Here is a 26,182-nt window from a genome sequence, read left to right on the forward strand (position 1 = left end):
GCGGAATTTAATTCGTCCCTAAGGACGATATCCACCAGACGAGACGATAAATTTCCTTCCTAACATCGCCCTCGAATCTTACTTCAGTGTATCTACATGATCCTCCAGCTTTTTTCTTCTTTGCCGCAGTGAAAATAGAATTTTTTCTAAATTCTGATTTTTAAACATGATAATAGAAAAATCCACATGAGAAATGGGAAAAATCGAAAACATCCAAGGGAAAGATTTTCTTTAGAAAAAAACTTTTTCTTGAATGTTTCCGATTTATTATTATAAATTAAATGTATCGTTTGGTCATTTATCACTTTTTAGATTATTTATTTTTAAGATCAGTAGAAACTAGATCTTTAGAAGACTAGATCTTTTTAAGATCTTTAGAAAAACTAAACTGTCAGAAATCTGAAAATAGTATTAAATAAAGAAAAAGATTTTAACTGTGGATAATGTTTTTCTTGGGATTACAAACTCTTATTATCATTTATTAAGAATTAAAAATGACGGATCCAAGATGGTCGAGCAATAAACTAATCCCACTTTCATTTATTTTTACAAGCCACAATCGTAAACGGTGTAATATTATTAAAAGCCCGAATTGGGGAGGAAAGCTCATTAATCAGAAGTGCGAGAGTGAGATACAGTCATCAAGTCATAACGCTTCATGGAGATGCGAAATATTTCTGTGAAGAAGGGTCGACGACGACTCTATAAAAAAGGGGCAGAGTAAAAAGAAAAAATGCTCCGTCATCGATGACAGCTCGAGGCCATCGCTAGACGATAGGAGTTAACTCGCATTGTTGCAAACACAAAGTCAGCAGCATTTAGGGGTGGCCGAGAGAGGGTGGTGGGCCCTCCACGGTTGCCAGGAAATATCGATCGGATGCTGCCGCCACTGTCTTCGTTCAATGGTCGGCGGCCTTATCTTGACTTTGCTTGGACCAATGCGCGAATACTTTTCCCCCTGGCAAACAACTCAGATTTCACTGTCGTTATCGTGGAATCCACTCACACCACGATAATTGACGAGAGTTTTCAACCTCAAAGGCCGCTTTATAGGCTAAGACCAGGAGACTCTATTAGGGACGTGCGGAGCCTATGCAATTGTTTACATAGTGGATCTCTAAAGAATTGACACATTTTTCTCTCTTCTCTCAATTTTTTTTTAGTTTTTTTCAAGTTTAATGCCTTCCTTGTCTTTCATGTGAATGGGAGTAAAAAATTTCAATTTTCTAATGGCACCCTCTATTTGCTTTACATTTATAATAATACTTTTTAGAAACGTTCCATAGTAAAAATATAATAAAACGTTTCTATGCTGCAGCATAGCTTTTAGAAAATCTGGACTTGAAGAGCCATTTCTTTCAAAAACTATTCTTTCGATGAAATTAAGGAAGAATCTGACGGACAGTCAAATCAAAAGTTAGTCCAATGTCATAATTTCGTAATTTAAAAGAAAAACAGAAATTAAATTTTAAATTCGTTTCGGTACAAAGGCGAAGAATTTAATTTTGAATATTTAAAAGGATTGAAAGTTGCATTTGAATAAAAATTACAATTTTCTGTCAATAAAAAATATTTGTTATATTTTAGATCATGTCACTTAAATGATTTATTATGGACAAAAAATTATAATTTTTATTCAAATATAACTTTAAAATATTCAAAATGTAGAAAATTATATTCCTTATTATTATGCTTCTAGCAAAAGGAAATTTAAAATTTAATTTGACCTTTTCTTTTAAAATACGGAATTATGACATTGGACTAACTTTAGTTCCAATTGTTTTTCAGATTCTTCGTTAATCCAAGTTTCAATATTTAAAATTATTTGGTAAGCCATGTTAGATCCGCCATTTTGAATTTTAAAACACAAACATCAAACTTGTGATCAGAGACTTAAAAACCTACAAAGTGATTTTTTTTATAAAGACTATATATTTAAAAATTTTTCGTAAACTTTAAGATGCATGTGCGCAATATAAAAAATAGAAGAATTTTCAAAAAAGTGGGGGTAAAAACTAAAAAATATTTTTTTTGACTATTTTTGACATTGTACTGGTTTTCAACGTATTTTTGTCCGATAAACACGATCTCAGGTTCCGAAATTGCCTACCAATTTACAATTTTGAGAAAAGTGGGGGTAAAGAACCAAAAAATGTGTTTTAGCTGATTGAATTTACTCTTGAACCTGACGTGCTGTAGAGACTTCCATGAGGTGTTAAATTAAAGTTTGGAATATGAATTTAGACCTTCATGTGCGCAACATCAAAAAAATTAAAAGAATTTTTTAAAAAGTGGGGGTAAAAACCCAAAAAAAATATTTTTCATTATTTTTGATATCGGAGTGGTTTTTAATAGATTTCTATCTTTTAAATGCGATCCAGGGTCCCAAAATTGCCTAACATGTCGTAATTTTAAAAAAAGTGTGGGTAAAAACTCGAAAAAAAAATTTTTTCCTTAATTTTGATATCGGAGTGGTTTTTAATGTATTTTTGTCTGCTGAACACGATCCAGGATCGCAAAATTGACTAGCAAGCCAGGATTTCGAGAAAAATGAATATATAAAGTAAGGACAAAAAAATATTTTCGTATTTCATTAAAAGAAATATTACGGTCAAGGTCAAGACGTGCAAAGCAAAATTGAGAAACTGCAGAAATGTTGACAAATTCACTATATGCATATTTTTATATTGAGTATAAAAAAATTGAGATAAAATTGAGTTTAGTCTCGACTGTAAATAGAAAAGTGAGAAAAAGGAGCTTTTTTCTCCTCTCTTAAGCACTCATGTCCCATTAATAAATTTAGCCGACATTAGGACGATTATCTCTCGCAGGGGGTGAAGAAAGTAATTCCTGACGGCAGGTGGACTAGTTATTTGCAAAAAGGCAAGCAGGTAAGCTCCGCCTGGGGTCGATCCGAAAGGGTACGCCTGCAGAAGGTTGGCCAGTGATATCGATGCGCCGCGCTATCGGACCAATGGGAGCGCGAGCTTTCGTGACGCCGGCGCCCAAAACTATTGCAACCAGCTCAACTCGACGAGAAACAGGACGACGTTGAAACGTTCTCCGTCGCGTTCCCCGCGCTTTCGAACCCGCTTTGCACCTTACGCGATCTGGACTTCATTATTGGTGAGTGAAATGTGATCGAGATCTTCAAATTTTAAACCACTAATTACCCCCCTTCTCCACCCTTTCGCCTTTTTTGATTTTCCCAAAAAACCACCCCTTGAAACTTCCCAAAAAATTCGTGCAATCAATGGATAAATGCAATCAATGAAAAATTTGTGATTTTTCTTTATTAATAAAATTTTTCAGTGAATTTTTAATCAAGTGTGAAAATTTCAAATGTGCAGTGAAATCTATTTACTTGGATTTAAACCACTTTTTGTGTACTCATGGAAAATTTCTTTGTTCCAAACAAGATTCTCCAGAGGAAAATCAAATTTCTAATGGGATTAAAGTTCCAACTTGAGATCAAAACCTTGTTAATTATTATATAACAAGCTCGAAATTCTGCTTGTGATTCTAAATCACAAAAATAAATCATTTTTAGTATTTCAAATATTTTTTCTTTTTTTAATATTCAAATTCTTTTTCCAACTTAAATTGTGAATTTTGTGACCTTATTTTAAGACACGAGAAATTACATCATTTAGCATAAATATTTTGGTCATTAAAATAAATTTTTCAATAAAATTTGTTTAAATTTTGTAAATTATTTATTGATTGAGATAAAATTTAATATTTGCGTCTATAAATGAGTGAATAAAAAAAGGAATTATAAATTTATATTCGCATGTGCGAATTGTACAAAATTTGGCGCAAGACTCTTTCTTTTACCTCTGTTGGAGATCAATAAGAAGAATTCAGTAAAATGTTAGATAATTTAATTTATTTATGCGAGAAATTTTGATTTTTTGTATTGAAAATTTTGAAAGTAAACTTAAGGTTTTTTTTTGCAAAAGGCAAGAATGTTTCGTAAATAAAAATTATTGTGAATATTTGGCTATTATTAGGTACTTAAGCTGCAAAATTAAATTTTCGTTTAAGCATTTTATTTCATGGTATTTGACAAATGTAATTTATATAAATATTCTAAAAATTTCTAACTTTAATTAAAAAATTAACTAAAGTCTGAAAATGTTTTATATTTTAAAATCAAAATTTTGAAATAGTAGCATTTTTCCAAAATTAAAAGTAAATTAAGTTAATTTTAGAACTTAAAATCATACACTCGAAGCTAAAATCCATTCGAAAATTTAATAAAAAATGAGCTGAAAGTAAGATTTTTTACACTAAATTACACTTTTTAATTTAGTATTAACAAAATAACTAAAAGAACTGCTATTTGATAATTTTTTATTACTTTGATTCGAAAATAGTTATATGCAAATTCTGGGTTTTCTTTTGTTTTATCATTCAAAAAAATCTAAAATTTAATATTTACAGTAAAGTTTCTATAGCTGCACGGAAAAACTGTTCGTCTACGACACTGAAAATCGAGGGTTCAAATCTTTGGACCGACAAATATTTTTGCCGCTTAAAATCTTCAAAGAGTATATTAAAAATAATTGAATTAATCTTCTTTTCGGCTTCTTCAAATGAATACGAAAAGAATATGAAAAATAAAATAAAATAAAAAAATACGAAAAGAAAGAAAAAGAAAAGAAACAGAATACTTTTGTATTCTGTTTAGAAATTTCTAACTCTTTTTAATTCCTTGCTTCTTACTGGGATCATAAATAAATATTTATTTTATTAATAGACAAGTAATCAGTTATGTGAATTTAATAATTTTTTTGATTGCATATAAAATGGAAAAAAGTGGCAAAGTTTTTGAACTTTATTAAAAACTTTTGAAGCCAAAAAAAATGTGGTATATTTAAAAAAAATTGCAAAGTTGTGTAAAAGACTATTAGAACCATGAATATCGCAAAATGTCATCTCCCCTTTGGAATAATTGTCCTCCGGTAATGTATTTCTCGCAATCAATCCAGCGCTGTCCTTTTGTTGGCACGTGTCACGATATGCCTTTTGTCCGTCTCGTCCTGTAATTTTGATATTACACTTTTCCTATATCCATTGTTCAGAGGGAGAAAGATCATATTTTCCCTAAATGTTCCCTGCCCTTCGTTTTTTTCATATTTAAAACAAAAATTTTATTATTTATTCCATTGCCATTTTTATACTATATAGTACATAACTATTATTATATGGTTTCGGCTGAGTATTAAATATTGAAAACTTAAAAAATAGTATTAAAATAATTTTGCCATAATTTATTTTAGTACATAATCCAAATGACTCATATCAATTTATTTATGGCTTTCAAAGATAATCTCCTATTGTAACTAATGGTGGTCACTTTGATGCGTAACCAATGCTAGTCACGTTCCTCTACTTACAATTAGGTACACTTATTGATTCCCATTTCTTCAGTTTCGGAAATTCTTTTTGACTCAACTTTTAATACTATTCCAAAAATCTATCAGTAAAGAGCAGTATTATTAATCTCAAAAAATAGAAATTACTGTATTTGATAGTAAATTTACTAATTTAAATTTAGTGAGTGCGTTTCGATCCCCAGCAGAGTTTTCTTTCTTTTCTCTTTCTTCAGTTTAAATTTTCCACATTAAATTTAGTTCTTCTGGATTCTTTAACTTAATAGTAACAAAAATAAAATAGGTATTAAATTTTCGGTCCAATTATTTTTCAGTGTAAAAAAATTCTGATATTTGAAAACTTAAATGAGAATTCACTTTTCCTCTTTCTTCACTAAGGAGAAAAATTAACTTCTTCATTGGACCGCGAACCATAAAGTTTATCTGCAAATTTTTGGCAGTGAAATATTCTTATAAGGCTGTGTGCCATGACAACGACGACGGTTCTTTCAGTAGTCGTTTTTCATCCGCTGCTGATTCTCCCTGGCGAATTCGCGGATTAAGCTTGAAGAGGGTTCCACTCCAAATAAACAGCCCCTGCTCCTAAATTCATCCCCACCCCACATTAAACACTCACACAAACTGAAAGAATGCCCCCCCCCTTCCACTCTCTTCTCTTCGTTGAAGTTTTACGAGAGGGGATCTTCCACTGGCTCAAGAATATTGGAAAGTCGTCGAGGTTACGAGTGTGGACCATTATATATATTTGTCTTCATTTTCTAGAAGAAATGGACAAAATTGTGTTTCTCGATTTTTTTCCAATTTCAATTTATTTTTTATCTACTTTTGGCAGAATGAATTTGGCAAAATTTATATGAATATGAAAAATTTTTTCATACAGTACTTAAAACTTTAAAAGTATGATTTCGAAAACTTTTTAGGTTACGTAACCTAGAAAATCATTTTGCAATACATTAAAACCATTTTTGCAGGTGTTTTAAGTTAAAAGTACACTGAAGAAAGATAACAAGCAAATAAATTTTAGGTTATATTTGTAACTTTGGGAATTAAAATACACAAAAGGGATCCATTCTCAATATAAACCTTTGTTTCAAGTCTTATTTGCATCTAAAATAATAATTTAAGTTAAAAAGTACACTGAAGAAAGATAAAACCAAATAAATTTTAGATTATGTTTGTAATTTTTGTAAAGAAAATACACAATAAAAGGGATCAATTCTCAATATAAACCACTGTTTTTTAAGACTTCTTTACATCTAAAATAATAAAAACTGATTTTAATTTTAAATTAAACACAGAAACTTTTAATTATGATAAAAATGACACAATCATAACCTTAAAATTCTTTGCTTCTTAGGTACTGTGTCTTCTTAGGTACGTTTTGAATAAAGTTCCTACTACTAATCGTAGTAGGAAATGTTTATTTTAGACTAAAATTATTACTAATTATAATTATCGTACAGTAATTTTAGTATAAATTTTTTTATTACACTGTAAAAAATAACTCTTACTTTCGGTTCATTTTTGACTGAAACCGCTTACACTTTAAAATGAAAAATTGAAGAAATTAAATTAAATTGCAAAAATAGTTTTTTCTGTGAAGAAAACGTCGAAATTCATTAGAGCCGTTATATTTAAAATTGACCAATAAAGACGCGCGTTTCTTATTATTTTCGCTTTTGCTCTGATTGTGAGAGTTCGGGGAATCCCTTAGCATTGAATTTCGATCGATAGCCTATAGATAGCATACACAATTTTTCTCTCTCACACTTTGAAATTTTATAATAAATAAAAAAAAGTGGATCACCACATTTTAAATTTGCAGTAAAAATATTACAATATCTCTAAGTATTATCTTTATTTAATTTCTCACTCAAAAAAAACAAAAACCAATATTTACTCTATATAACAATTGCGTTTTAAAAGATCATTTTGATTTGCAAATTTTTTGTATTTTCTGAAGAGTGTTTTATTAATGTATTTTTTTATTTAGAAAAATATTTTTTTAAAGTGTTAGTAAATAAATGAAAAGTAATGATATAAATAAAAAAATACTTAAATATATGAACAAAATAAAAAATTAAGTCTTTTTATTACAAACTCACATGTTATTTTATTTAATTTTGATTTGAATACTGTATGGAAATTGAAAAAAATTGTTATTGCCTAAGAAGCCTTTGAGTGTTGCTTTCGGCACGTTTTCGTCAGTTCTCATTCTGTAGCTAAATTAAAAAATCCCAAGTCAAATAAAACCCAGCGTCTCTATTTACAGGGGCTGCGAAATAACAACGTGATCGCAAGATAATTCAAAGCAACCCCAATAATTGGAAAATGTCCGGATTCGCGTCGGCGGGTTTCGCGGCTCTCAACTCCTTAAAGGGAAAAATCGCAGAGTAAGGAACATTAATCAACTTTAATTGCTTTTCTATTCTTATCACTCTCGATAAGGACTTTGATTTTATCAAATGATTTTTTATACCGTACTTTCATTTTTGAATAAAAATACAGTAGTATTTTTTTGAATAAAAATGAAAAGAAAATGTTAAAGAAGCCAAAAATTAAATTATTTTTTACAGATACCGGCGAGACAATGCAAGTTATCATGAATTTGCCGGGGACAGAAGTAAGGACAATAAGGGATTCGAGGATGAACGGGGTTACAGTAGACACGCATCTTTCGACTCAATACCAGAACCCGAGAGACCACCTTTACGACATATTGACACTTATATCAAACCAGAATTACCTTGTTTATCCAAGAGGTATACGGTAGCAGTTTTAGCCTGCATAGGTAAATTTAAAGATAAATTTAAAATTTTTAATTTTTAAATTTCAATAGAATTAAAATTTTAAACCTCAAACGAAGGAAGTAAGGGCATTTTATTTTCACAGGTTTCATAATTTCCTTTGGAATGAGATTAAATATGGGCACAGCGAAAATAATCTTAAAAAATTCAACAGAAACGGGGAACAGTAAATTTAACTGGTCCATTGGTACCGAAAGTGCAATGGACTCGTCCTTCTTCTGGGGTTATTTGATAACTCAAGTGCCAGGGGGCTTTTTAGCCTCTCTATATCCTGCGAATAAAGTGTTTGGCCTGGCGATTGCGACGTCGTCGTTTTTAAATTTATTGGTGCCTGGCGCACTCATATTGGATCCAGTTATGGAAATGATAGTTCAAATCGGAAAAGGATTGGTCGAGGTATAATTATTTCCTGCTGTTGTATACAGTAATTACTGTCAAATTTTAATTTAACTAAAAATCTTTAGGGTGTTATTCAAGACGTTAGCCTTGAATAACACTATAAGGATCTTTAGTGGTCCAAGCAGATCAATTACGGTTAAAATGGATCCAAAAGTGGGTTTTGAAACTATAATACTTAGAGGTTCAAAATTTATGCACATCCGCTTTTTGATTCCTTTTGATTAAACTTGTTCGAGCCTTAGAAGCAATGTGGAAATGTTTTACTAGAAGGAACAATAAACTTACAGGGAGTAACATATCCAGCATGTCACGGAATTTGGAAATATTGGGCCCCACCACTGGAGAGATCACGTCTGGCAACACTTGCATTTTGTGGTTCTTATGCTGCGATGGTAATAGGAATGCCACTAACAAGTATTCTCAGCTATGATTTAGGATGGTCATCATCCTTTTATTTTTATGGTAAAAGAAATTATCTGTTTATTAACTTAATGAAAATTATTAAGCCTTACGGAAAAGGTTACTGGTTTTTTAGTTTGGACAGGAGAAATGTAATTTATTGTACTTTTCCAGGAATCGCAGGATTGATATGGTATTGTTTGTGGTTGTGGTTAGCGTTTGAGAAGCCTTCATTACATCCCTGCATTTCGGGTAGAGAATTAAAGTACATCGAGGATTCGCTGGGTCAAGGACAGGGGCAAGTGCAGATGCCAATGCCCACATTTGCCACGACCCCCTGGAGAAGCATTGCCACGTCGATGCCAGTTTACGCCATCATCGTCGCCAATTTTTGCAGGTCCTGGAATTTCTATCTGCTGGTGCTCTTCCAAAATCGATTTCTGCACGAGTCGTTTAAAATGAATCTACTTGAGGTAAAATAATTATAGACAAGGTACTAATTCTCCACAGCATCTAAATGTTGCTGCAAGTTTAGATACTCAATACTTAGTTTCCTCAGAGAGGAAGAAAATAGAGAAAGTACTTGGACTGAATTGTTATTTTAGACCGGCTTTTTGGGTTCGCTGCCCCATTTGCTGATGACGGTCATCGTGCCCCTCGGTGGTCTGCTGGCAGATCACCTTCGAAAGCGGGGAATTATGACCACGACGAATGTGCGAAAGCTCTTCAATTGCGGTGGTTTTGGAATGGAGGCCCTCTTCTTTTTGGTGGTCGCGAATGCGGCCTCTAATAGTAACGGAGGAGCAGCAACGGCGGGTTTGACGATTGGCGTCGCGTGCAGTGGATTCGCCATTTCTGGCTTCAATGTCAATCATCTGGACATTGCTCCCCGATATGCCAGTATCTTGATGGGATTGTCTAACGGAATCGGAACAATTGCCGGACTGTTTGTTCCCATCTTTGTTGATCACGTCACTCAAACAAAGGTTTGTTGAGAACAAATATTGTTTTGGCGACAGTTCGTCGTAAACCTAAAGTTTACAACGAACTGTCGCCAAAACAATAATACCAAAACCAAATTTTTTAGGATCCAAACAGTTGGAGGACTGTTTTTATCGTTGCGGCGTGTGTTCACTTCTTTGGAGTAGTTTTTTACGCGTGTTTCTGCTCTGGAGAGATACAACCTTGGGCGGATTCAACTGCGGAAGATCAAAAAGCCTGGAATCCTTTAGGTGAACTTAGTCAGACTGGACCACCGGTCAGACCGCCGCCAATGACCATGCAGTCTGAATTTATAGTAAGTATTCCTCCTTCCTCTTCAACAATTCCATCGCACATTCAATTTTATCAAATCCTAAAATTATTCAAAATTCTTGATTCTACCGCGAACGTCTGAAGAACTAAGAATTTGAACAAGAACTGAAATTAAAGTCTATTTTTGAACTAAAGTCGTTTATGTAAATGGAAATTTCTTTTCCTCAGACACAGCCATCATTGGATGGCACAAGCCAGGAGAATTGGAACGCCAGCTCAGGACCCCCACAATACAATGAATCCTACAGACAAGAGAAAATTGATCCACATTCAACGGCGAATTATGGCGCGACGGAAAGTAGTTCCGTCAATCCATTCCATTCAACGAACCCCTTCGTCTCGGGAGTTAATGCGTCCTACGTTCAGCCTTCAACGACAGACGATAACTCGTACGACGTCATGCAAAATGAGTAAATATTTACAAATTCATTCTTGAATCAATTAAAAAACAAATCACAAAAATTAGAAAAGAAGCGATAATGCTGCGTCAACTATGAAAGAAGAAAAAGCATTTGTCATTCAAATGAGAAGGTTGTTACTGAAAAGAATTTTCAATTCTAAGGTCATGTTATTCAGTGGTCACGTGCCCCATATACTTTACTATGGGAACACGTGACCACTGAATAACATGACCCTAAAGGGTTCATAAATTTCATTTTCTGAAAAAAAATTTATTTGATTCAAATAAATTTTTTTTCAGTGTATCAGAAGATGATTTTTTATGCTCAAAAATATTGAAACGAAACAGAATTATTTTTTTATGGTTTTAAAAATTGATCATTTTATACGAGTTCGAAGTTTATATTGTTGATTTGTTTGCTGAATTTCCACTTTTGGTTAAAACAATAACAATATGAAAAATTCTGTTTGAAATCAATCATCTTCTGAAGTGCTACAAATTAAAAATCATTCCCTCTTTTTAATGAATGAAAAAAACGAATTCGAGGGTTAACACATTGACAATAATGATACTTAATGTGAGATTTTATTTACCCCTCAACCTTTTCTCTGACCCTTCTCTTAAAAAAACAAAAGCAATCCTCGAAGGTATCTTTCAAGTTTTGAAACCGATAAATCGTTGATATTACTATCATTTCTTTAAATCAAAATTGTCTTTTGTAAACTTTTCTAAAAATTGAAATGTCTAACTTTATTGTTATTCTACTAATTATTATTTAATATTGTTATACTAATTACATATTGTTACACTATTATAATTTAATACTTGTTATTATTATATTTGACATTTTCTAGATGACAATTTTTAGAAATTAATGTTAATTTTTTCAGAAATTTACTAGTTTACTGAATAGTTTACTAAATAGTTGTTTTTAACTAAACAGTTAATTGTTACCAAATGAATTATAACCACGAAAGACAGTTTTGATTTGAAAAATTTGAACCTCTTAAATCTGAAAACGATTTTTAAGGGAACATGCTTCCGTAAAACGTAGTTGACAAAGAACGGAATCATAATATAAAAATAAAATAAGTTCTTATATGAAAATGATAATTTTCGAAAATGATACCTAAGAGGACAGAAGATAGCGCTTTTTTTATAATAAAAAGAAGATAAAAGTACAAAATAAAAAAGGTCGCTTTAAACAATTTAGTTTTTAAGCAAATGAAAGTATCTCAATGAAAGTATATAATGTATATTAATGACAATGAAAGTATATTTAAATTTTAATGAAATTAGATTTATATTTGCAATATAAAATTATAAATTAACATTTTATAACATACTTAAATTTCAAATATTACCAATATTACGGAATTGAAAAAATTCAGTTTTATAGCAGAAATATAATTGCAAATGACATTTTGTAATTATTTGGGAAAATTATAACTTAATTCTTTTATTTTACTTATAAAAAAAAAATTTTATTCAAATAACCGGTTAATTAACTATTATCAATTAAATATATTTACTTGAATCAAATAATATTTATTAGAGTCAATTAAATGGTATTTGAACCAATAATTTCAGTATTTGAAGCAAATATGAACTGAACCTTTTAATTGACTCTAATAAATATGATTTGATTCAATTAAATTTAATTGATAATAGTCAATTAATCGGTTATTTAAATCAAATAAATTTTTTTTTCAGTGTAGCAGTTACAAATAGCCTCGCAAATAGCTCTTGGCAATTTATGCTAATTAAGTTATAGTTTAGAAAGTTATTCAATTTTTCAAAGTCAGTTATGTTTAAATTATAATTTATTATTTGAATTTTAATTATGTTTTAAGAGTGCGAAACGCGAACAATATTTATGTCTGTTATATACAATTTATTTTTATTGTTATATACAATTATTTTTATCTATAGTTTACAGAAAATGTTATTTTTTTCGTTATCAACTCTCTTCTGAAATGTTCGATTTGACAATAATAGCATTTTTCCAGAATTGCACAACGATCGAATTGGGAGTATTTTTTATCATTTCGAATTGCACCCCGATAGGGTGCTTAATAATTATTCGTTGACTTAAATGCGAAAGAATTTTTCGAAAGTCTTTCAATTTTTGATAAAACTTAAAAAAAATAGTAAATTTTAATAAAAAGCAGCCATTGTAAACAAAAATTTAAAAAATCCCCATTTTACAAAATTGGTCATATTTTTATTGTTTGTCCAATTTTGAAAAATTTACATAAAAATCTTAATTTTTAATTCTTAATTTCAATCTAAAAATTGAAGTACCCTCGACCTAGATTTTCTCTTTTAATAAATAATCCAATTTTTGTTTTGAACTTTTTTTTAAGTATTTGTTCTAAACTTAACAGTTAACAGTTTTGAAAAACTTTAATAACTTCAATTTTATTATAAGCTGACAATAAATTTGCACACTCATATGAGGACAATAAATAATGCACTGGTTAAATTTCACGAAAAACAATAATAAATTAATTGACAATATTTATATCAACATTTACATGAATAATACCTAATGTAACAAAAGAATGAAACATTTTTTTATTTACAGAAAAAAAAGATTAGAAAAGAAAATATTTAATCTGCGTTAAAAGAATAATAAACGAAAGTATTAATTTTGCTATATTTATTTATAATGAAAAATAATAAACTCTAAATAAAATTCTAATTATTAGGGCGCCATTGGCTGAACTTTTAGGTACAAAATAAAAGCGTTATTCGCCTATGAGGAGATAAAAAAATTGCTGAAAGTCATATATCAATGAATAATATATATTATATATATATATATATACGACTTACGAATTATATATACCTATTAATTATAATTACGTAATTATTTATATATTATATATTACATTATACACTGTATTATATACAATAACATATAGCATACATATCATATATATTGTACATGAAATACTAGAGAAAATTATTGTACATTGTATATATGAAATGTATTGTATGTAAATGTATATAATAAATAATAATACGTCACAGAGTATTTTACATGTAACTATATATTATATAAAAATGATACAAATTATTGTACTCGACTTAAATACACAAAACACTCTAAATGCACTTGACACACATGCACACCACACGCAAAAACACTCTAAAAATCTAAAACAAAAGAAAGTTTAAAGATGTTTCGTCTATATCGTACAATACATATGAAAGTAATTACATTATAATTGAAGATAATTAACATAAACTATAAATTATTATTGAGCTTAGTGTTTAGCTAAACTAAATGATGGTCTGAATATATAATGAATATATATTGAAGAAATATATTTCATAGAATGCACTGAAATATATTTTCAAAAATTGACAATGAGGTTTAATTTATATATTTATATATCATGCAGGTGTCTTAAAAATCATTTTTGGTTTACCCCAAATTTTCATGTATTTGATAGAAATTTTTTTAAAATACTTATAACCTTTCGCCGCCTCTGGAACATAAAAATCATTTTATATTTTTGAGCCATTTAATTAGGAACTAATCGCGAATATTTCAAAAAGAGCTAAATTATGAAAATCGTAAGATTTTCATAGTTTAGCTCTTTTTGAAATATTCGCGATCCAATTATTATATTAATATTTTTAAATTCCGTTTCCGTGAATTCAATGCATTTTATGAAAAGAAAATTTAAACCCCTCTAATAATGAAGAAATTAAATAAAAAGAATAACATGATTTGTGCTAATGTAATGTTTTTTAATTCCGCACACGAGGCATTAAAGGAAACTTGTATAAAGTAATTTTTTTGTTTTAAAAAAGAGTGAAACAAAAAGAATATATATATAATTATACATATATATAAAGAACAAAAAGATTATATATAAATATAAATAAAAGAAAAAAATTGTACACGTATATTCACGGAATTTAGTCAATTTACGCGAGACCTTTCTAAAAGTGAGTATATGAAATTATAATGCAAATAAAAATAGAGGATTCATCTATATAAAGTGGAGAGAAAATATATATGTATACAGATATCAATAAATGTTATCATTATTTTTTTCAAAATACTTTGAAGCTCGAGATTTTTAATTAATTTCAATACTCTAATTATTGTTGCTGTTTGTACTAGAAATAAAGTTTATAACTGTATTTTTTGTTAAGAGACAACATATATAAAACTACAGTTATTTATACAAATAAGTTTATCGAAACAATAGAGGGTGAAGATATAAAATTTACCCTCTTGATGAGTAAATGTCACATGGGGTCATTCTCTCTGCGGAAAAAAAGTGGTCATTTATTTTAGACCCATTTTTTTTCAGTCGAAATAGTGATGAAGTTCAGTCAATTTTTGAGAGTTTTGATTGATATTGAGACGAGTGTTTCGTCCGTCAAAGTGAAGTAGTTGACTGGCCTAATGTTACATTCACGGTGGTGTGATAATTAGTCGGATTTTTGAAACAATGGAGATAATAAAAATATAAAGATTATAATTCGCATTCCGTATTTATAAAGAAAAAAAACTGCATTACTTAATCTTAGGCTAAGTTCAAATGCTGTTCGAACAATAATAACTGAGATATTTATATATATACAGTATACACTCATAGATACATATTATATACGAGAAAATAATTATTTATGACAATAAAATTATGCGCATCGAATTACTTCATCTGCGACAATAAATATTTTGTTTATAATGAAAAAATTGAGTCCAATGTTTTAAATTAAGGTATTTGTTATGAGAAATATTTTTTGTCACGTTGTTGACACACTGAGTCAGTTTGACCCGAACTTTATCATCATCAACTTGCGTCGACTTTTTGAGACAAAAAATTAGGAATTATAAGCTTTTCCATACTAAAGATATTTAGTATAATTTTTTAATTTTTAATATTTTTTAAAAAAATTTAATTAGTTTTAAAAACTAGTTTATAAATTAATGTATGGGAATTTATATAGAATAAACTATATGTTATTAAATTTAAAAAATGAATTTTGAACTTAATTTTTAAGAAAGAAATAGAATAGAAATTTTAATAGAAAGAAAGAAAGGAAAAATTCATTTTATAAGAAAATTTTTAATGAACATCAAAGGTCAAAATTTTTATTTATTAAATTTCAAGTAATTGAATTAAATTTCATTGATTGCATTAATTTTACTTCCTTATAGAGGAAGTATTTAATTCATGTCAAAGTGACCCAGTGTGTCAATGAAAGGTTAAAAATAGAATTTTAAAACTTTGAAAATTTTAGTTCAATGTTCTTTAAGAAATATTTCATTTAAATATTTCAAATCTTTCAAGTAAAATAATATGAAATATTCAGGAAATATATTATGTACTACGTGACTGAATTTCAAATTTATGAATTAAAAAATATTTTTAGAATCTTGCAGTAAAAGTTCTAGTTATATTACATTATTTATATGCTTGAAAACCTTTTTTCGGAATAATTATATTTAAAAGTATCTTAAAATACCAAATCTTCGATATTTACAAAAATTCTTCAAAATATAAAAATTACGAGACAAATATTATTGAAAGTTGTAAAATTCGATGCGATAAATTTGTTAATACAATTGCTTAGACCCTTCCAAACTATAAGCGTAGATTTTCGAGGACGTAACATAATATCCGTCTATTTTGCAAAATAAAAATATGTTCCCTTTAGGTAGATGATTAAAATTTTTTTTTCCACTAAATGTATATTTAGAAAAAAAGAGTCATGAATGGAGTATTTTTTTTCTTTATTAACCTAAGTGTTCATCTAAAAATTGTACTCTACTTCTCGTCAACGTGTTTGTGAGCACGTTAAATTTTGTTCTTAACAACAATGCCCCAACGATTACTATTAATAAAATAGTGCACCTAAAAATTAAAATTAAAAATTAAAAATTAAAATTTTTCAATAAGTTACCAAAAAGAATATAATTTATTGCACTTATAAATAAAATAAAATAAAAAGAATTTAAAAAAATTTGTATCACCAAAAAACGTTGACGAAAGTACTCCAATTACACGAGGACAATAATCGTGAAAGTAATACGAAACGAATGAAAGTAATTTGTTATTAAGGACAATAATAATAGGGAGAGTAATAATCTCTTGCGTACTTTACAATAAGTGTGCAATTAGCAACTTTTAAGTAGATGTGTGGTTTGTCATTGATTATAAGTAATTACTGCGTTATAATCATGAATTAAAATTTACGCACATGGGTCGATTTATAATTTACAAATAGGTGACTAAAAATTTCAAAAATGCCAATTTTTATTGTCTTTCTTCGAATTTTAATTTTTAGAATATTATTTTTAGAGGCAAAAAGTCTAGTCAGAGAATGTTGCGTGTGATGTGTGTTGCGTTTATAAAGACATTAATTAATGCAATCATTAATGACATGCATTTCATATATAGTATATAAAATTTTATTCTCTATAATATTGAACCGAGTTCTGTATTTAAATAAATAACGACGAAAACGGGTAGAAAAAATTTTGCGAAATCGAAATGAAGAGAAATTAGTATTTTCGTAGTTTCAGTAATATGTAAAAATTAGGATCTTCATAATTCTTGTTTTTAGGTTCTATAAAATACATTTTTTATCAAAATAGTAGAATTTTCGTCTAATTTAAAAAAATTTAAATTATTCAAAGTGAATATGTTTTCTTCTTTTCAAATCGATCTCACAAATTTTGTCGTATTTCCGGTGTAAATGAACTTCGATAAAGTTTTCAATGTGATTACATGACTTCGTAATTTAGTCATTATCTGCATCCGACTCATCGCATTTATATCATAATAGTAAAAAAAGAGCGTTAACCATCATTATGCGTGCGTACACAAAGAAAAAGGTTCTCACAAAAATGATTATCAATTTCTCTTTAAAGAAACATTTCGCACTTATAAGGAAGAACAATAATAGTTTTTCTAAAGTAGAATTTTTTTCAAGAGACTTTGAAAATGCCTATGAAGAACCTTATTTTTTGTGTGGAATTCGACAAACGTATTAGTGACAAAAGAAATTCACGCAGAAACACACAATAACATACTACGCAAATAAGCACATGCATTTCAAAAAAAAGTGTTAAAAAAAATAATCTCGCCTATCACTACGGCAGATTCTGACACAAAAGTTTCTATAATTATTATAATAATAAATACCTTGCGTAGTTTGTAAATTAGAAAGAAAAAAAAATTATTGTTATTCGCCGGTACTGTCTGGTTTGTTAATAATTATTAATACTGTATCGATGATTATGTAAAATATGTATATGTATAATGTACTTTGGGTGTATCGTGTAACAAAAGGATTACCGATGGCTATTGACAATAAAGTGTAAGTCGATCTTTTCGAAAATCGCAATTTTTATTTCGAATCCTGCATTCCTTGTTCGAATTTTTATTTCTAGGGTAGGCTTCATACTCGATAATTTTAAAAAAGTATAATCTTTATAAGTAAATAGGTTTTAGTAAATAAAGTCTGGTAGGGTAATTTTTGAACCTAAAATATTTATTTCAAAACTATAGGTACATTATTGCAACATATTAAATATATTTTTATCCGTTTTTTATTTATAAGTAAGAATAAAATAAACTAAACATTAGAGACTGCAACTATAACCTTCATCAGGATATCGATTCCCTTGAGGAATACATCTTTATTTAAGCGCTCGTCAGTCTGATGAAGTAGGATAGGGGTATTGTTTGCTGGGGTAAACCCAAGAGCCGGAATCCCTAACTGAAAATTAATTTTCACTATGTAGAAGAGTGGGAATTATTTACAAATTTCTTGAATAGAAAAACTTACCCTTCGTAAATTACGAGCATCTGTCCCTCCTGGACAAATTATAGGTTCTAGTTGAATGTCATTATCATCGCAAGACTTTTTAAATGCCATCCAGAAAGGATTACTATCGTCTAATTTTGTACTCTCTACGAATCCATCTCCTTTAATAGTAAAATGAACTCCTTCTCCAGCTTCTTTGCACCATTGCTCTATCTGTTCCCTAAACTTCGCGTGGTCAACATCCGGAGCTAAACGAACATCAAATCCTACCGATAGTTCCTCGGGAATAACATTTATTTGTACGCCTCCCTAAAATTTACCATTTTAATCTGTTTCTTTCTTCAATAAATTCAGTCGCCTTATCATCATATTTTTAGAAACATACCTTAACCATTGTTAAATTAACTGCCGTCACATCTCCGGGTTTCAAATTCAAAGTCTTCAATTTATTATTTTCAGATTCTCGAAATTTCATAAAACTATCGATGATTTTGTATAATTTTTCTCCGGCCGTTGCCTCGTGCATCATACTGCCATGACCTGATTTACCGGTACAGTGAATCCAAACATCCCATTTACATCTTTCGCCGTAAAATAAAATCATCGACTCCAATGGAGAAACGACTCCCTCATCGAAAGCAAAACCAACGTTCAAGCTTTTAAAGTCCTCGGTATCGACAAAAGCTTTCATACCTTCAACACCGCCAATTTCTTCATCCGGAACAAATGATACGTGAATTGTTCTTTTCAGTCGGACACCATTTAATTTCAATCTTCGAATAGCTTCCACAAATTGGATACTTAGATTTTTCATGTCTTGACATCCGCGAGCGTAAATGTCTCCCGATTCATCCATATGTGCATCGAAAGGTGGGTGCTTCCATTTTTCCTAAAATAATTTAATAGAATAATTGCTAGAACTCTAATTTTAATTTCTGTTCTACCCGTCTTTACTCTTCTTTGACTGAAGTTCAGAGCCTTTAGATTTTTGCTGAAGAAAAGAGTAAACTACAGGTAGTAAACAAATTAAAAAAAGTTTTTTGTTGAAATATTTTTAATTTTTATAGGTAGTTATTTATTGCTTACAGCATAGACAGGAACGACATCCATATGACCGTTTAGAAGAATTGAAGGTAAGCCAGGCTCTAAACCTTCCCAAGTTATAACTACTATTGGTTTCTTCAAAACTGGTTCATAAACATTCACAGGCAGTCCCAAAGATTCTGCCTGTTCACGTACAAAGTCTACACAAGAATCTGTGAAAAAATGGCAATTAAAGACCAGAATTCATCAGCAGATTTCAATATGCCACATTCTTATCATCCAAACTACTCACCATAATTAACATTTGGTTGAACTGAAGGTATTTTTAAATATTTCCGAAAATTTTCAATTGCACTCTCATCTAGCGCACTCTTATCAGAAGACATTTTGCTTCTTCGCTGTTGTCTGAAATATTAAAATCTTACTAACTCAGATGTTCATTAACACTTATCAAAACAGCATAATATTCATTAATATTTTATCACTAGTATGTTTATCATTAATATTTTTATTTGATCAGTAATATGTTGAATTAATTACCTAAAAATATTACACACAATTATTAATTAAACTTACAAACTGTATTATAAGTAATTATTAGGTAACAACGATAAAAACACAGTGAGAGTATGTTTTATAATATTTATCACATATTCTGGGATCCGTTAGGGAAATAAAACCAAGATAAGATTAAATTAAAGACAAATATTTTTTCTCGTCAAATGATTCTGTCAGTATTATGCACTCTGTATGAAATAAAAACTGATTAAATAAAATAACGTAATTTTTTTTAAAATAAAGAATTAGGGAATGTGGAACGAAAATACTAAAGAACGTTCTGTGACGGGCAAATTAATAATTAAGTAAATAACTAGAAAAACGATATTTGTATTTAATTAACAGCCAGTTCAAAAATACACTTGTCTTTACGAAGCGGAGAAAACCGTGCTGCACGTATGCAAGTCAAAGTGAATCTGTCCTTTTGGTACCTGCTTTTGGGGAAAGTCAAGCTATTTGTCTATTGTTACGTAAGGAATGCAGTCATGACCAGTTTATAGGGGAAGTATTTCCTGTGATAGTCTGTTACTAGTTTTAGGAAAGAGAAAATACAGCCCCGTGTTACAGGTCATAACATAAGAAAGTATCAAGATTAAATAAACACTTTAATGTTACTTTTTTATATTAAGAAATTTTTAAAGTTTTAGTTTTAGTTAGACACCTAGACACTAATAGTTTGCTACGAATAAATGTGTATTTGTAAATAAGAAATTAACAAAAACTACAGACTGCACTTTACATCACTTTATAAATAAAACTTTGATGAGTCATCTAACGAAGTAAGTATTAATGATACGATCTTTATGGGATTATACAATTTCGTAAATTGCTCAAAACTATAAAATACAACATTTTTAAATCAGATACAAATTTTATGTTCCAGTTTTGAAAAAAAGTAATGAATAATAATAGGTGGTGAGTTTTATGATTTTTTAATTGAAATCTTCATTGTGTTAGAATATTTAAAATTATTGTTCTGAGAATAGTATTTAAAAATTAAATTATAATCAGGTGTCACGTCATCGTGACGTATTTTTAATAATATTAACTTCTAAATGTAACTGCTTGCCTGTTCGACTAGGCCCTTTTTATATTTTATCTTTTCACATAGTCCGGAATCGGAAGGACTGTTTATTGATGAAGAGAAAAAAGAGAAACTAAGCCTTACTGATTTTTGTGACTTTTCAATGTCGATCATTATTGGTTGATCCTCCATTGAGTTAATGAAGGTTTATAAATGTTTACAATATTTGTTATAATTGTTATTATTAGAGGTTTATAAATGTTTATTGTCAAATAATTGTAAATGTTTACAATATTTGTTATAATTGTTGTTAATGAAGGTTTATAAATGTTAAGAATATTAAGGAATAAGGTTCAAGTATTACGGATGTTAGATATTGGGCAAAAAGACAGAAACATTGTAAGATAATAATAATTTTTATTTATCACCATTTTTTCAGTTCATTATGTATCGCTTCGCAATTTGTTTTCCTAATAACAATCTATTAACGTAAACCTACGACAAAGATGCACGAGATGCACCACTACGTTTTCCATGTCCTGCAAACGACAAATTGAAAAACACGATAAAAAACTTGTTTCCTTCAGCTTTTGTTCTTTTCGCTTCTCTTGAAGACCACTAGTGACGATCATTCGCAGTCACTTTTCACAAATGGATAGAGAAAATGCGAATGTGTGAGAAGAAGTTATTTTCTTTTTTTGAACCGTATTTATTTAACATTAAATAAGAAATAAGAAATCGTACGAGCTTACAGTCATGTGTAACTAGTTACATTATATGCAATGACATGGAATATAATACAATGATTGGGGAGCACTATTATACAATTCGTTTCATTTTCACATCGCTACGGTCGCTAGCAGCACCGTTATATCGTCAGGCTTTCCTCCTGTAATTAAAATGATTATTCAATTAAAATAAGTCATAATTTTGAAAAATTAAATTATAGTTAACTTTCTTTTTTTTATTTGTAATACGACAAAGAGTCAGAATAACTATCAAAACGGTATTGATTTTCTTAATTTACAAACTTTTTGTTTGTGACAAAGGGAGAAAGAAAATATTACCTGGGTTCTCGGAGTTAATTCACATTTACAAAGGCTATTGTTCAAGGGTTTGTATTGTTTATGATAAATCTTTTTTGTATATATGCCTTACAAACCATCACGTAATTTTCTTCTTTTCAAAGTTAAATATCATAGAACAGAGTATGGTGATAATAATGTTTTCGAACGTATATGTCGTGAGGCTAATGAAAGTGCACATGATCTAAATTTTTACGAAAATTCAACTCTACGTTTTACCACTGCCCTGCGCAACTTATTATTTGAATATTACACAGCGTAATCAAATAATTAATTATTCATTGTAATTAATATTCTTTTTTTTTTTCTTTCTTTTTCTTATATTAGTACTTTGTACGAAAGGGCGTTTTATATTTTGTAAGCCCGTTGATACATGAAAATAAAATAAAATAAATATATATATATATATATATATATATAAAAAGATCAACAAAAATTTACAAAAATCCTGTCTTACCTATAGCATCTATTCCATTTTCTCTAGCGTTTTTCGCAAATGGAGACATAAATGCTCCGTCGAAAGCTAGAGTGCGCGCCATCCATGCGATTGTGTTTGCGACACCTTGTATCTTGCAAGGATCACGCTCGCCCTGAATTTTACGCATCTCAGTGACTAGCAACTGGTCAGGCACATTGTCGAACACCCCATCTGTTGCCAGAAGAATCACATCGCCGTCCTCGACGCCAAAACTCGACGTGTCGGCAGATTCCGGGCTAGAAAACAGCAAGTCTATTATATTATTCGTTCTTCTTCAGAATACTCAGTTTATTCAAAATTATTTCCAAAAATAGTTTTTATTATGTAATTACATTTATATGATAAAGTAACGCAAGGTAACCTATTGAGAGTATTTTGATTTGTAATTGGAAAGAATATTACCTATCACTGAGGACTTGATCAGAGTGTCCAGGTGGGGGAAGAGACAACTGAAAAGGTGTGTTAAAATAATGTTGTTGTTCCGACGAACGGTGCACCACTTCTCCTTTTCGAACAACAACAAATCCGCTATCTCCTATGTTCGCTGCATAGATACTGCTGGTTTCCTTATTAAAAACAATAACACATGCAGTACTGCTACCTGTAAATAAACAAGAAATGTTAATATACTAGGGCCTATGTTAATTATAATACTTTCAATAAAAAATATGACAAAAGACCTAATATTGGTTGTTTGTTTTCGAGTAATTCGTAATAACTGCGCGCTAATAAACCCGCTGGTTCCGTAGGGGTAAATTTTCCCAAGTTAACTAGCCTCTCACATGTCCTCATGAGAAAACTGGAAAATTCTCCTGGATCTATTCCGTAGTGTATCCAACCACCCACGCCATCGGCTACGCCTGAAAATGGTAAAAACATTTTTTTCTACTACTTCATTACATGTATTGACGTTGGTCTTAAATTTTCCGAACTCTCGTTTATTTCAAAGATACTACTAAAGAGGATAGGGTCTAAGACCCTTTTTTAAGTAACAACAACTTGTACATATTTAAAATTCCTTATTTTTATTTGTTTTATACAGAAGGTGTATAAAAATTTTAGATGTAAATCACAAACTTTTACTTATTCGTATTTTATTAAAAATGTAAGTAAGTTTTAAATAAAACAAATTTTTAACATTTACGAGTATATTTTATTTTACAAAATTATAGTTCTTTGAAGTCATAACAATTTTTTTCAACACTTCCGGAAATTCTATACGAATAAATACAATTTAAAAATATAAAAAATAAATTCCTAAAAGAAATTTAAATTTCTAAACTATTCAGAAAACAAGTATAAAATAAAACTAGAAGTATTGAAAGAGTAACAAATACATTGCTAGTATTCATAATAATATTTCACAAAATTCGTCGTGAAGAGCAAACCGCGAAAACATAAAACGATTGCTACTAAAAATATCTCGCGACTAAATGTATAAAATGTATTAGTCTTGGCACATTGCCTATATTTATTATAAGATATTTAAAAATTATGTCACATGCTGATGACAAAAAATAATATTTGTGTATTGAATCGAATTTACTATAGACAAAACAATAATTTAAAAAAAATTATGCACAAAACAGAGGATAAATTGAAAAAAAAAAATTGAATACAATTTTAATATGTCTTTTTGCAAAGAGGAACATAAAAAGACATAAAATTATGTAAACACAAGTCTGTAAAATTATTAATTGTTAAGTATTAAGTGCAAATAGGATAACATTTAATATGTAATAATAAATAGAATATAAAATTATTTCTAATAAAATGTAAAATTATTTTTAATAAAATGTAATAATAAAGAAAATTACGATTAAGTAAATATTTATTCTTGATAAGAGGAGCGATATCGAACACCTACTGTATTTTTTCTTTTCTTTTAATTTCTATAGTATTTGGACTTTGATCGTTGCTGTTTTTACAATCAAAGTGCATAGTTGGATAAGTTATAAAAATTTAAAGCTTAATTGAAATTAAAGTGAAAAAAAGATAAATGGACTAAAAAACGTAACAATAAGTAAATAACAAGGAATAATAAACATGTACATAAACATAAATATATGATATGATTTCGAAATATACAAATAATAAAATTTTTTAAAATATGTCCTCAAATTCATTTGATAGGTACATTCCTTTTCAGAATTAACTCGGAAGGTTAATTTAATCATTGAAAATTACAGATAATGAGTTCTAATTGCGAAATAAACATTGTCACCTTTGTGTCAATGCTTTAAATATCTCAAACTCGTTTTTAAAAAAAGTTTTTAAAAAAATCGCGTATTACAAGTCTAATACAAAAATACTTCAAATTCATTGTTAGAATAACAATTTATTGCTAAGTTTTAAATTTAAAAAAACTATTACTAGAGGAATAAAGAATTTAGTACATAATTATACTTTAAAGGGGGGAAAAATGGTACCTTGGAAATGACAATAGGAGAATGGAAATAATAGTTCATGCAGGCAGTGAAAAACAAAAAAGAATTTTCCGAGTTTTCGTAAGCATTTATTTTATTTTTCCTTCAAAAAGATCATTCATTCAATGGGTCACATGTCTTGTGGGGTCCAAGGCTCTTTCCCATTGAATGACAAACATAACATAGCGCTTATTCCATGGGTACAAAGCTCGAGGTTAGAATCGTATCCATAGATTTATTTTTTTTTAAAGAAAACTAAAAATTAAAATTAAAAATTAAAGTACTTACCAATAACTTCCACAGCCTTAAATTTAGCACTAAACCAAGCATCGTCGCCGAATTGACCCTTGGGCATTCGAGCACGGGCAAAGTCCTTTGGAAAACCGCAAACTGCCGAGACAAGGGACGCCTCGCGCTTCTTTGCAACGTTCGGCTCGGCAATTGCCGAGAAATTCGTGAATCCGTTCCAAATTGCACGAGAGAGCACCCTCCCAGTCCAATAAATGGACTGCATTTTACGGAGGAGCTCAACACTTCCAACTTGTCGCGCACATGTCTCGCCTCTTATCACCAAAGTCTCGCGACTAATTCATAAAAAAGTTTGAAAAATAAACTCACTCACAAGCGCATTACGTAACCAGGAAATTTGTGGGGAGCTGCACAGATGCAATATAGCTTCACGCAAAATTAAGTACCGACAGATTTATTGTCTATAGACTGTAAATTTTGACGTATTTCGTACGTTCACGATATATCACCGAATTATCATCACCACTCGTGATATTGTGGTGGAACCCCCTGAACGTAGCCGCGAACGAATAAGCACAGACTATGTGCATGGCGAACCAGTGATACACCTACTTTCTAAATTTTAAGTTCGGGGAGAGTTGATCCTCGCCACCAGTGACGCTAGTAGTGAGTATTTGACATTACCACGAATTTTGATACATAACCTTCCATTTTTTACATTTCTGAGAATTTATTTTAAGAATTTGACGGACAGTAAATCAAAAGTTGGTCCAATGTCATGATTTCGTAATTTTTAA

General features: G+C 29.6%; 3 protein-coding genes across 4 annotated transcripts; 1 reads left to right on the forward strand and 2 right to left on the reverse strand.

The window, feature by feature from the left end:
* Nucleotides 1-3,043: 3,043 nt before the first annotated feature.
* Nucleotides 3,044-10,844, forward strand: LOC122500806 (vesicular glutamate transporter 1). The gene is made up of 9 exons (XM_043609909.1): nt 3,044-3,126; nt 7,672-7,792; nt 7,976-8,190; nt 8,292-8,602; nt 8,893-9,067; nt 9,179-9,477; nt 9,610-9,990; nt 10,092-10,301; nt 10,487-10,844. Exons 2-9 carry the CDS (start codon nt 7,731-7,733, stop codon nt 10,730-10,732), a joined length of 1,899 nt encoding a protein of 632 aa, XP_043465844.1. The 5' UTR covers nt 3,044-3,126; nt 7,672-7,730; the 3' UTR covers nt 10,733-10,844.
* A 7,380-nt stretch (nt 10,845-18,224) lies between these two features.
* On the reverse strand, nt 18,225-20,803 carry LOC122500776 (aminoacylase-1-like). Of its 2 annotated transcripts, none has more exons than XM_043609862.1 (6): nt 20,142-20,803; nt 19,858-19,970; nt 19,608-19,777; nt 18,907-19,410; nt 18,543-18,830; nt 18,225-18,473 (listed from the first exon to the last, which is right to left on the reverse strand). In XM_043609862.1, exons 2-6 carry the CDS (start codon nt 19,949-19,951, stop codon nt 18,330-18,332), a joined length of 1,200 nt encoding a protein of 399 aa, XP_043465797.1. In that variant the 5' UTR covers nt 19,952-19,970; nt 20,142-20,803; the 3' UTR covers nt 18,225-18,329. The 2 variants fall into 2 exon arrangements, with proteins under 2 accessions (XP_043465797.1, XP_043465796.1); XM_043609861.1 differs by having other exon boundaries at nt 20,106-20,802.
* A 741-nt stretch (nt 20,804-21,544) lies between these two features.
* On the reverse strand, nt 21,545-25,958 carry LOC122500777 (protein phosphatase PTC7 homolog). The gene is made up of 5 exons (XM_043609863.1): nt 25,425-25,958; nt 23,391-23,570; nt 23,113-23,311; nt 22,690-22,946; nt 21,545-22,036 (listed from the first exon to the last, which is right to left on the reverse strand). Exons 1-5 carry the CDS (start codon nt 25,648-25,650, stop codon nt 21,987-21,989), a joined length of 912 nt encoding a protein of 303 aa, XP_043465798.1. The 5' UTR covers nt 25,651-25,958; the 3' UTR covers nt 21,545-21,986.
* Between the last annotated feature and the right edge of the window lie 224 nt (nt 25,959-26,182).

This window comes from Leptopilina heterotoma, unplaced genomic scaffold (genome assembly GCF_015476425.1).
Source record: "Leptopilina heterotoma isolate Lh14 unplaced genomic scaffold, ASM1547642v1 Lhet_191, whole genome shotgun sequence".
Classification (NCBI taxonomy): Eukaryota; Metazoa; Arthropoda; class Insecta; order Hymenoptera; family Figitidae; genus Leptopilina; species Leptopilina heterotoma.